This window comes from Arachis ipaensis, chromosome B07 (assembly GCF_000816755.2).
Source record: "Arachis ipaensis cultivar K30076 chromosome B07, Araip1.1, whole genome shotgun sequence".
NCBI lineage: Eukaryota > Viridiplantae > Streptophyta > Magnoliopsida > Fabales > Fabaceae > Arachis > Arachis ipaensis.
The window spans coordinates 1133139-1145320 of record NC_029791.2 but is presented as its reverse complement, the minus strand read 5'-3'; the positions used below and the strand labels follow the sequence as shown (position 1 = coordinate 1145320).

General features: G+C 35.2%; 1 protein-coding gene and 1 pseudogene across 1 annotated transcript; both read left to right on the top strand.

Annotated features, from left to right (window-relative positions):
- On the top strand, nt 5672-9043 carry LOC110264586. Its single transcript, XM_021106711.1, has one exon. It carries the CDS (start codon nt 5672-5674, stop codon nt 9041-9043), a length of 3372 nt encoding a protein of 1123 aa, XP_020962370.1.
- The window catches only part of LOC107608676, an 8667-nt pseudogene continuing 7117 nt past the window's right edge, over nt 10633-12182 (top strand).

Here is a 12182-nt window from a genome sequence, read left to right as displayed (position 1 = left end):
AGTATCGTGTTTGTTAGTTCAGAGACTGGTACTAAAATTTCTGTCTCTGTCTCTAAAATTTCAGTATTTCAGTACCTCCAAAAAGTAGGGACACAGGGGACTGAAATTTTTAGAGATGGAGACTGAAACTTTAATAACATTTTATACCTAAAATACTTTCATTTCAATTAATTAATTCCAATTTTACCCTTTGTGTAAATTAAATTAGAGTTTCATTCTTGTTTCAATTCATGTCTCCCATTTTGCACCAAACAGAATACTGAGATTTATTTCAATCCCTGTCTCTTAGTCTCTGTCTCTCAGTCTCAGTCTTTCCGTCTCTGTCTCTCCACCAAACGCTACCTTAAGGATAAAAATAATCATTCACATACCTAATGAATTGAACATCTAACATATTTTAATTATATATAACTAAACTCAATCCAATCAAAATATTCATCTATATAAATATAAAATAACCATCCGCATACCTACTAAAATGACCATCCTAAATTGACCATTAAAATAGAATAAGAAGATGAATAACCAGAAGAAACTATTATTGTGATGAAACATAATTTTGACGGACTAGTCATGACAAAAGCGGCACTATTGTGAAGTATAGAGCTCAAATCATGAAAGAAGCTAACCATGCTTGGATCCGAAGAAGAAGAAGAAGAGCATGGTGGTATCATCGGTGAGAAGAGGCTTGAAGGAATGGGAGAAAGTAAAGCCGGTTCAGAAGAGAGGTACGAAAACAACGACAGCAGGGTTAGGCTGAGCGTCGGAGGACGAGGCATATCGAGCTGACCGGCGGAGGTGAGGACGGTGTTGGTGAGAGGATGCGGCACTCTCGGTATGGCCGGCGAGAAATTCAATGACGCAAGGTGAGAACGGAAGAAAATGACGGTGAGTTTTGGACGTGTATTAGAGATTACCGTAAATTTTTTTTTTTTTGTGACTTGGTTACCATAAAATTAAAAATAACAGCACATAATGTAAATGAATTTAAATATTAATTTTAATTTTTTAATTTTAAAATCTAAAATTAAATAATTAATTAATAATCTAATTTTTAATTTTAATTTTTTTTATTCATTGTACATAATTAATATTGGTTTCAATACTTTCTCAACCCGGAATTGGAAGGAATTAATTCTGGTCAAGTACATTTACAAAACATACCATCAAACTCATGTGGTTATCAAAATCCACGATTCACATTATTGATCAAACCCCATTAAATTCAAAAATTGAATACTAATAAATTCACAAATCAAACAGCAAAAAAACCTTTATCAAATTCATTATTTGCGCAATAATGCTTGATGACAAAGATAATCGATAAATTTGCTATAGTATAATTGAAAGGGAAAAATTATGAAAAATCACATATGAAATGAGTGTAAGTAGGTTAGTCAAATGCTAATGTGTTATAGTTCAATATCGAAGAGGTTGTGAATTCGAGTCTCTTTATTTTTAGTAAAAAACAGTAGGTTAGTCAAAAAAATTACAAAATAAATTGGAATACTATGTGAAAAGTTTACAATGGTTAGTCAAAATTTTGGATCAAAATGCATAAATAATTTGCTAAGTATAAAAATTATTTGTCATTTACAAAAAATATAATATTCTTTTTTTATTGTGTTTGTCACGTTTAATAATATTTAAAGAACATTTTGTATTTTAAATAGTTTTTCATATTCACTTAAGAGATTATGGATTTAAGTTTTTCTATTTTTAATAAAAAAAAAAGACAATTTTAATAGTTTAGTCATACGTATATTTCATATGAAAATATCACGTGCCTAATCATGTGACTTTTTCTAAAACATTCTAAGATAACAAAAATGCCATAGTAAATGTACCCAATTAAAAGTTATATAATAGCCACATAATCCCATATTAACAACCATATATATGCACCAAATCCCAATTTAGATTGTTCACCATTTTCACAATTGTACTGGGAAAACATTTGAAGATACTAGACTCAATGCAAAGTGACGAGGAGAAATAAGGTTGAACCTCAGGGAGTGTATGTAAGGCCTGCCTATGTGCATCAAGCGGAGTGTCATCATAGAATGTTTGTAGGGTCTTTTCGGTAGGGGTGCATATGGGGCCGGGTGAAGCCGGGTTCACCGTGACTCGAACTCGACCCTAAATAATGACCGGGTTTATTTATGAGACCCTTACCCGACCCTAGATCCGATGAAATCGTGTTACTTTCGGGCCACACTTAAGCCGGGTCTAAACCGGGTGAAGCCCGGGTCTTGATCAACTTTATCACGACATCACCAAAAATTAGATTCTACATCTTTTGAACCTCTAAATTTTAGAAAATAATTATTCCATAACATTGCAACATTCACATAATAATAATTTAGAATCTAATAATAATAATTTATAGTATCATACCAACCAATAACAACAAAATATTAAGTAGCAAACAACTACACGGGTCCAACGGGCCGGGGCCGGGTGACCCAAGGCTTGGCCCGAACCCGATTTAATAAATAACCGGGACCATCTATTGAAACTTCGGGTCTGACCGGGTCATAACGAAGCCGGACCAAATTAGCCCCGAAGTCATCGGGCTCAGTCCGAATCTTCGGGCCGGACCGGGTCTTATGCACCCCTACTTTTCGGGGAGGCAAATCGAGGATGAGGATTAGAGTTGTAGGGCTGCTGCGGATGATTTCAAAGACAAAGTTTGGTGCATCAGTTGAAGTGTTGAGATAAGCTGAAAGACTTGTTATATCAAAGGATCCTCTTGTTATATCAAAGGATCCCAGCACAAAATCTATCTGAATCACACATTCAAAATCCAATTTGATCCTCATCAATTGTTTGTGTGCAAAAAATAGACACTAGCACTTTACACGTACCCCAAATCATGAGTGTCTCTACATAATCTCAAGGGATCTCAGTTCCATGTTCTAGATAGACTAAGTGAATAATCTTAGTAACAAAACAAGGTCAACAGCACACAGCAGGAAAAATCATAAGGCAAAATGATTACTCAAATACGGTGAAAGATCTCAAAACTATACAAATGAAAATACAGTCTCTTATGTACTAATGAGGAGTAACTAACTAGACTATTCTAACTAACTAATCTGTATAATTTAGTTACATCAATTGTGCAGGTTTGAGAGCTATACTTATCTACATAAGCTGCATAGTAAGTTAAGGTGAGTAGGAGCCTTCTTATCAAGTAACAGATATATTTATTTTTTTATCAAAAAATTTAAACATGATTCAGTTTAGATTGTGTAAATCGATCGGATCAAATCGGATCTAATAATTATAATGCGGACAATTGGGTTTATTATTATTATTGCTATAATAAACCGATTTTGTTTTAATTTATTAAAAAATAAATTATTAATCAGTTTAATAAAGATATCTAATAATATGATGACACATATAAACGTCTTAAAAAAAAGACATTTTTAATGTCTTTATCAAAGTAATATTCATATTTTTTAAGTGTTGTCAAGGTTGGATTGTAACATAGACACCATGTATTATATTGTTAATTAGTCCCAACAATAATTGTGATTTTTTAAAAAAAAAAATCAGTACATTGAGTGAATTAAGAAAATTATTTTCAAATCAATGCAGTAGCACAAATAAAAGTTTATATTTTATAAAGGTGTTAATTAATTGTTGGGCTTAAATAACAGGGCATTCCATGAGAAAGAGAAAAGGGCAAAAGAAGGATTAACAAGGCTACAATTCTTCTTGATGGTATTTACTATTTAGAGCAAGCTTTGGTTATTATCTAATTCCCGGTTATTTATTCCAAGCAATATCAAGTGTTTCTATAGTATGCTTTTTTTTTTTTTTTTGGTCAAGATAGTATGCTTAATAATTAATATTTAAGGACTCCATTTTAGCACATCAAATAGGATCAAGCATGAAAGGACTTGGAATTGGTTCATTATGGAAATAGTGAATAACTTCTTCTAAACATAATGGGCTTGATTTCAGCCAATTTGATCAGCAGATTGGTTTATATTATAAAACCAATTGTTGGAAAAATAAAAACGTTATTTTTGGTCTTACTATATAGGACAAGCCCACGATTCTACAAATAAAAAAAGCCCCATCAGAAGAATCAAGTCTTTAAAAAAAAAAAGCACAGAGACTTTCCTTCTCTCAATAGGAGAGTAGTCCTAGAACTTCGGGTTCTTCTCCAACAGGGAGCTCTTTTCAATCTCAACACCCACAACATATCTCTCACCACACCCATATTATAAACAGCTATAAGACCTGCAAAACACAACAAATACTGAGCAACGTACAGCATGAGCAGCATAGAAGGAAAAGTTATCAAGCTGAATAAACCAGGAGAGCTGGGATACAAGAAAGAGTGCTTAAATGTAGTAGGCAAGGTAATAAGTGATAAAGAAATAAGCTTCAAAACATGCAAGAATGCCTTACTGGGAATGTGGGGAAACCCACAGGGAGTGGCAGTAAGTGATATTGGTTCGAAGAAGATGCTATTCAGCTTTAAGGACAGAAAGAAAGGGCTACAGATAATGCAAAATGGGCCATGGAATGTAAGAGGAAATATGGTGAATCTGAGACTATGGAGGGAGAGTGAATCAGTGTTTGAGGTAGATCATGACTTCATGGAATTTTGGATCCAAATACATGGCATCCCGCTTGACCTCATGGATAGAGAAACAGGAGTGCGAATAGGAGACATGTTGGGAGTTCTAGCCGAGGCGGAAGACCCAAAGATGGATGGAATTCTGAGGAGATCATACCTGAGGATAAGGGTCAGCATCAACATCACCAAGGCGCTACCAACAGGTTTCTGGTTAGACAGGGAGGACCTGCCCCCTCTGTGGGTCTTCTTCAGGTACGAAAGGCTACCGGATAGCTACTGTTTTAATTGTGGAATCTTAGGACATGAAAAGAGGACTTGCAAGAACCCAACAGCAATGGCAAGTTGGGATCCTACCAAGAAGAGGTATGCACCAGGCCTAGGAACAGGAAATGGACAATCAAGATCAACGGCGGGGGGAGGGAGCTCAAAACAACAAAGTTGGAATGAGGAGGGAGAGAGGTTGGCGCGTGAGCAACAAAACCAGGAAAAGGAGAGTGGGGAGAAACATAAATCGGAGGAGAGCAGGATAAGGGAGGAACAGGCGTTTCAGCAGAAAATCAGGGAAGAAAGCGTCCGGGAAAACCAAGCTGAGAGAGAGGAAGAGATGGCTGAGGCAGAAGAGCAGGTAGAGAAAGTACAACAAATCCCTGATTTTCAGGGAATTAGGAATAGGCAGAATGTCCTAGAAGCTGCCTATAAATTTAAAAGACTCATTGAGGAGATAAGGGAGAGGAAAGATGATTGGGCCAATAGCAATAAGGCCCAAGAGGAAGAGGAAATGATTGGGCAGATAAAGGAAAGAAAGGAAAGAAAGCAGAATTACATCACATCCAAGAGAGCGATATGTCAGAAAGAGACCAAAGAAGAGAGAGGGAATTGAAGAACCAAATATCAGAACTATGGAAACAAGAGGAGAAATATTGGGGGCAAAGATCAAGGCTGAAATGGCTAAAATGGGGGGACAAAAACACATCATTCTTTCATGCAACAACCATTCAGAGAAGAATTAGGAACAGAATTGACAAAGTGAAAGATGAAACAGGTCAGTGGATACAAGGAGAGGCAAGCATAATGAGGTTAGTGGAAAGGTACTACACTAAATTATTCACCTCCGAAGGGGACAGAAACTTGGAAGAGTGTGTAAGAGACATACCAAAAAGAGTTACTAGAGAGATGAATGAGGAGCTAATGGCAAAAATTAAAGATGAGGAAATAAGGGAGGCTGTTTTCAGTATGGGAGGGCTGAAAGCTCCAGGGCCAGATGGTTTAAATGGGCTTTTCTTCCAACAACACTGGGAGATCTTAAGCAAAGAAGTCTGTGGAGTAGTGAAGCAAATTTTTGAAGAAGGATGTATACCAGGGGATTTAGGGGAAACTACTGTTGTTTTGGTGCCCAAGGTTAGCCAACCTGAAAGCCTAAATCAGCTCAGACCAATAAGTTGCTGCAATTTTGCATATAAAATAGTAACTAAGGTCCTGGTGGGAAGGCTAAGGAAAGTGTTAGATCAAATCATATCTCCAGTTCAGAGTGCATTTGTCAAAGGAAGACTCATACAAGACAATATAATTATAGTGCAAGAAGCTTTTCATATGCTAAATAAAAAAGGAAACGCTGGAAGTCAGGACCTAGCGATAAAATTGGACATGAATAAAGCCTATGATAGATTGGAGTGGAATTTTATGCAAAGGGTCATGGAAGAACTTGGATTTAGTAATGAATGGGTGAGGCTGGTTATGAGCTGTGTTAAAAGCGTCACTTACAGATTTAAAATAAATGGGAAGCTATCCAGTAGAATTACCCCACAAAGAGGACTTAGGCAGGGAGACCCATTATCACCATACCTCTTCATTTTGGCAGCTGAAAGCTTCACTATTCTGATGGAAAAGGCGAGAAGGGATAGGCTGATTTCTGGAATAAGATTAGCTCAATCTGCACCGGTCATCACTCATTTGTTATTTGCTGACGATTGCATAATTTTTGCAGGTGCGGAAGAGGAGGAGATATTTCAACTAATCCAGATTTTAAACAAATACACGGAGGCATCAGGACAAAGAATCAACATTGAAAAATCCGGGCTAATCTTTGGAAGCCAAGTATCTATACAAAAGAGGGTGAACATAGAAGAGATAACTGGAATGGCGTCATGGGATGATCCAGGAAGATATTTAGGGCTGCCTGCAAGATGGGGAAGATCCAAAAATAGGGCGTTGGAGTGGATAAAGGAGAAAATACTTGACAAAATGCAAGGATGGAAAGAGAAGCTGCTAAACCAAGCTGGAAAGGAGATTTTGATAAAAGCAGTAATTCAAGCGATCCCGGCTTTTGCTATGAACATCATCAAATTCCCAAAATCATTCTGCAGAGAAATCGAGGCTGCAATAGCGAGATTCTGGTGGGCAAACAATGGGAGGGAAAAAAGTATCCATTGGAAAAGCTGGAAAAAGTTGACTAAGAGTAAAACAAACGGAGGCTTAGGGTTCAAGGATTTGGAGTGTCAAAACATTGCGCATCTAGCGAAACAGACTTGGAGGCTGCTAAAAGAGGGGGAAGCTATTTGGGCAAAGACGCTAAAAGCAATTTATTACCCTAATTGTAGCTTATGGGAAGCGAAAGAAGGAAGAAATGCGTCATGGATATGGAAAAGCTTGTTGGAGGGAAGGGATTTTATTAGGAAGAAAGGAAGATGGAGCATAGGGAGTGGAATGGAAATAGATATATGGGAGGATAATTGGGTGGCAGGAATTGGGAAATTGAGGAGATATGGAGAAGAACAAGTCAGAAAAGTGAGTGACCTTATAAAGCATGGAGAGGGCTGGAATGAAAACAGAATCAGAGAAATATTTCCGGGGAACATAGCAGAATCTATCACAAGAACACCTATAAGCCTGATTAACAAAAAGGATAATCTGATCTGGCCATACACAGCCGAAGGACATTACACAGTGAAATCAGGTTACCGGGCTGCGAAAGAGGAGAAAGATGCAAAAGAAGAGGAAAAATTAAATGAAGCTTCATCAAGTCAGAATCACAGGGAGATTTGGGGGACTATATGGAGACTACCAGTGCCACAAAAGATCAGAATGTTCCTATGGAAAGCAGTGGAAGGTATTCTACCAGTAAATAGCAATTTGTACAAGCGCAGATGTGCAGTTAAGCCTTCATGTAGCATATGCCAGGATGAGAATGAAACTGTCGAACATGCCTTACTCTTATGTCCGTGGACGAGGGCGGTTTGGTTCGGATCAAGTATTCAAATAACACCTACAGCCTATAATGTGGCATCGTTTGGAAGATGGATATGGGATACAGTACAGAAAATAAGAAGGGAGACAGGGAAGGACCAGGAAAGGATACTATGTAAGCTGGGGTGTGTGTGTTGGTACATTTGGAAGACAAGAAACCAATACATATTCCAGCAAGCAACAATCAACCCAAAACAGGCAATAATCAATGCAGAACAACTAGCAGCAGAATACCACAACACAACAAGCGGCAGTAGCACACAACATAATTCAAGCAAAGGCAGGATTGGGGATAAGAAGAGAATTACCTGGAGACCCCCACCACAAGACAGGTTGAAGGTTAATACTGATGCAGCGTTCCAGAAAGATACAGGTAAGGCAGCTTCAGGCGTCGTCATTAGGAATTGGCAGGGCAAGTTCATTACTGGGACAACAACAAAATTTACCACAACTTCAGCAATAGCAGCAGAAGCTCAGGCATACAGAGAAGCTCTAATACTAATAAAGAATTTACAAATAGAAAATTGTATAATTGAAACAGATTGCTTACAACTGGTCCAAGCTGTCAAGGCGAGAACGCCAATAGCGGAAGCAGACGCAATTCTCAGAGACATTCTGCAATTGCTTGAAGAGGCGCCAACTGTAGGAGCTACCTGGACTCCAAGGGAAGGCAACACAGTAGCTCACCAATTGGCAGCGATGGCATTGGGGAATGTTCTCACGAGCCAGTGGACTTACAATATGCCTAATCCAGTTAGAAATTCAATTAGAACAGAAGCCACATTCGCAATTTCTCACCATAATCAATTGCCGCAAATTCAACAGGTTGGGCATTCGTCCCCTACCAATCAGCAAAGAATACATAAAGAACGGGACATACCTCTGAGGGGAGGAATGGATACACGAGACATGCATCAAGCTGAACGGGCAGAGAAGCACCAACCCAATGCGGCGCAGGGGCGAACCATGGAGAGGAGCAACCACAGTGGCAGAGTTGAGGGAGCAGATCGACGAAGGAGTGCAGATGGCTATGATCCATGGCGGAAAGGTTCAAGGCAGAGGATTGTTGAGGCCGAGACAACCCACCCAGAAGACCCACCGCGGTTACTCCAAAAACGGCGGCAGTATCGGACGGATGAGGAGAATATACATGAATGCTCCAGACAACAAGAAACTCGACTTATCATCTATGTCTTGTAATAGGTATATAGTACATTATAACAACGTAAATTGACACAGATGAATAAAAATTGGTGAACTCTATCATGCCCTCTTTAAAATAAAGGATAAATTATTCCTTATAGTATATACAATGATTATTGATAAATTATCTTTTAACCAAAGTTTCAAAGTTCAAATGAGATCGTCAAATCTAACTGATGTCTCTAATACGATCGCTAGAAAATCCTAAAAACGAGAGAGCTAAAAAACTTATAGAAATTTGTGATATATTAGTTAAAAATGATGGTAATTGGTGCGTGAAATGAGACACCAAGGTATTTTATTTTATTTTTTTTATCTTTAATTGCTCTTAAATTATTTTTCAATCATTATTCAGATAATAAAAATCCTAAGATGGTAATTATTGACTCATTATTTTTATGACTAACTAATATTTTGGTTTGTTTTTGTTATATAATTATACAAGACTATGAGGGTTGATTATCTGAAAAGGAGTATCATTGTTAATCCGACTGAATTTTAAGAAAAAATATTAGGAAGAAAATTTTAGGAAGGGGAGAGCTGAAAAATTAATAGATGTGCTCGTTGAAATGGGAGAATAAAAGCATATGAACAAGTTCAAAATTCTAACCTAATTTATTGGAAATGGTGATTGGATTTGAGAGGAATTATGGTTTTAAAATTGGAGAAGAAAATGTGTATTTGGTGTGGATTATGAAAATGACACTATTATCAAGTTTCAAGAGAAACATCGCGTCAATTGAAAAAAAAAAGAGAAGATAACATAAATCTTGAAGGTTTGGTAGAAGAATAATTTATGAATAATCACTGTATATGTCATAAGGGGGTAATTTACCCTTTATTTTAAAAAAGGTAGAGTAGAATTCACCATAAAAATTTGTTTCTTTTAACTATTTCTTTCAGATTCGATATTTACTAGAAGATGGGAGTAGAATTTATTTATTTGAAAGGATCGTTCATTTTATTTTTCTGTAGTATCCAAAAAATTAGTCATTAGATTTCTAGTCGGACGATGAAAAAAAAAAGGGTATATAGTACATACACTTGAGTTCAAAAGTGTTTGCTTTTATTATTATTCATATATTAGAGAGAATATAATAAACCACACATGAATAATTAAAATTAAATATATTTAAATAAAAAAATTATTTTATTTAAAAAAAAAGGTGCATTTACGTGTAACGGTGTAACAAAAAGATGGAAGTGGCCCTCTTAACGTGGCAGTCATAGAAACCATCTTTGAGAGTTGAGAGGGATTATAACGAAAAGAAAAAGTACGAGAAACTAATAGAATATTTGTACAATGTATACAATAGGGGTTTATGGAGTATTAGAGATATAATCATTAATGTTACTTTTTTTTATTAGTTGAAGTTTTTAGGATGAGTGGTATCATGACATAGTATTAGAACTCTAAATTCGAAAAGTCAAGAATTCAATTCTTAATGAACCCGAAAATTAGTTTAAATTTTTGGGAAGATATTTATTATCGCTAATATTCGAATGGTTATAGCGGGACTCTAATGATAATAATCACCATTTTGAGTTAATTACGAAATTAAAGCTTATTGAGTAAAAGATGGAGTCACGGTACATTTTGTTTTAAATCATAAAGAGAAGCTAGTTCTTACTATATTAAGTGAATGAAGCATTTATATAATTGTTGTTGGTTAAAATTGGTAAATTGTACATAATAAAGATAAGGCATAAGAAGAAAAGAAAGAACAAGAGAACCACTCCCTCCACTGCCTCAACCTCTTCTTTAGGAATCAATTTGAAGCGAGGAACTTCCCAGCTTAGTGTCCAATGGTTGACCAAGACCAACGCCTCTGTTGTCGAATCTGTTTTTCTTGATTCCAGATTCATTCCCTGGTCAGCACCAACCCACACCTCTCTTGAATCTCTTTCAAATTGGTAAGTAAGTTCTTGCTGCATATCATAGTTTTAGAGATATTAATCATTAATAATATAGTAGAGATTAATTATGACTTATTCTTAAACGTTACTTAGGGTTTGTTTGGATAGGTTCATAAGTGAATTTTTTTTTTACTTTTAATTTATAAAAATGTATAGTATTAATGTTTGGTATAATTTTCAAAACAAAATTGTAATTTTTTAAAAAGCTATTTTGGTGCTTAAGGAGAAGTTAAAAAAAATAACATAAAAATATGCTTTTTTATTTTTTTTTACTGAAGAGCTTACCATAGTAGTTTAAGTATTTTAACATTAAAAATAAAAAGATTCTTCTAATATTTTGGCTATTTCAAGCTTGTTACAAGACCTAAAATTTTATTGTACGTGTTTTACTTTTACCTTAAGTTGTGTTTCAAACTTTAAAACTTTGGTGATGAATATATAATTAGGCTCCCTTTTAATAAAAATTTAAGTGGTATTTGTGTTGCTCTTATTACTGTTGTTGCTATTATTATTATTGATACAGTAAAATCATTTACATCTAAAAATTAGTAGGCATTAGTGGTAAATTCGGCGAGAGCTGGCAACGCATATAATTATGTAAAATTAGTAGCTTTTCAGAGTGATTTTTGGCCAAAATGTCTCTAAATTCAAAAGAAGAGTTAAATAAATAATAGGGAACAAATAAATAAATTTAGCTCTTGTGGAAATTAAAAGAATAACTATCGTATAATAAAAGATGTAAACAATTATAGTTCTAACAGTAAAAATATAAGCCAATGAGTTATAGTTCAAATGACATAGTCTTCCCATATTTAATTAAGAGGTTGCGGGTTCGAGTCTCCTATCTTTGATAGAAAAAAAAAACAGTAAGAATATAAACTAAATTAATATCTATTAAAAATAAGTTAGTTTGATAAAAATAAATAATTTAACTAGTTTGATACTTAATAAATACTTATTGTCAATGAGCTATAATTCAAATGACATAATTTTTTTATACTCATTTAAAAGTCACGGTTCGGAAAAAAAATACTTATTACTTATAACGGGTAATTTTGTCAAACTATCCTAATATTTAATAAATATACAATTAGTTTACATCTTTTATAGTTAAAATTATCGGTGACTAAATTATTCAAAATAGTAATTTATTCAAATTTAAAAAGAGAACCTTTTTAACTAATCGAATACTAATAATTATATATTTTGAATAAATTTT

Coding starts and splice junctions, on each gene's coding strand:
- LOC110264586 (XM_021106711.1), top strand. CDS start 5,672: ATGAGGTTAGTGGAAAGGTACTACACTAAATTATTCACCTCCGAAGGG.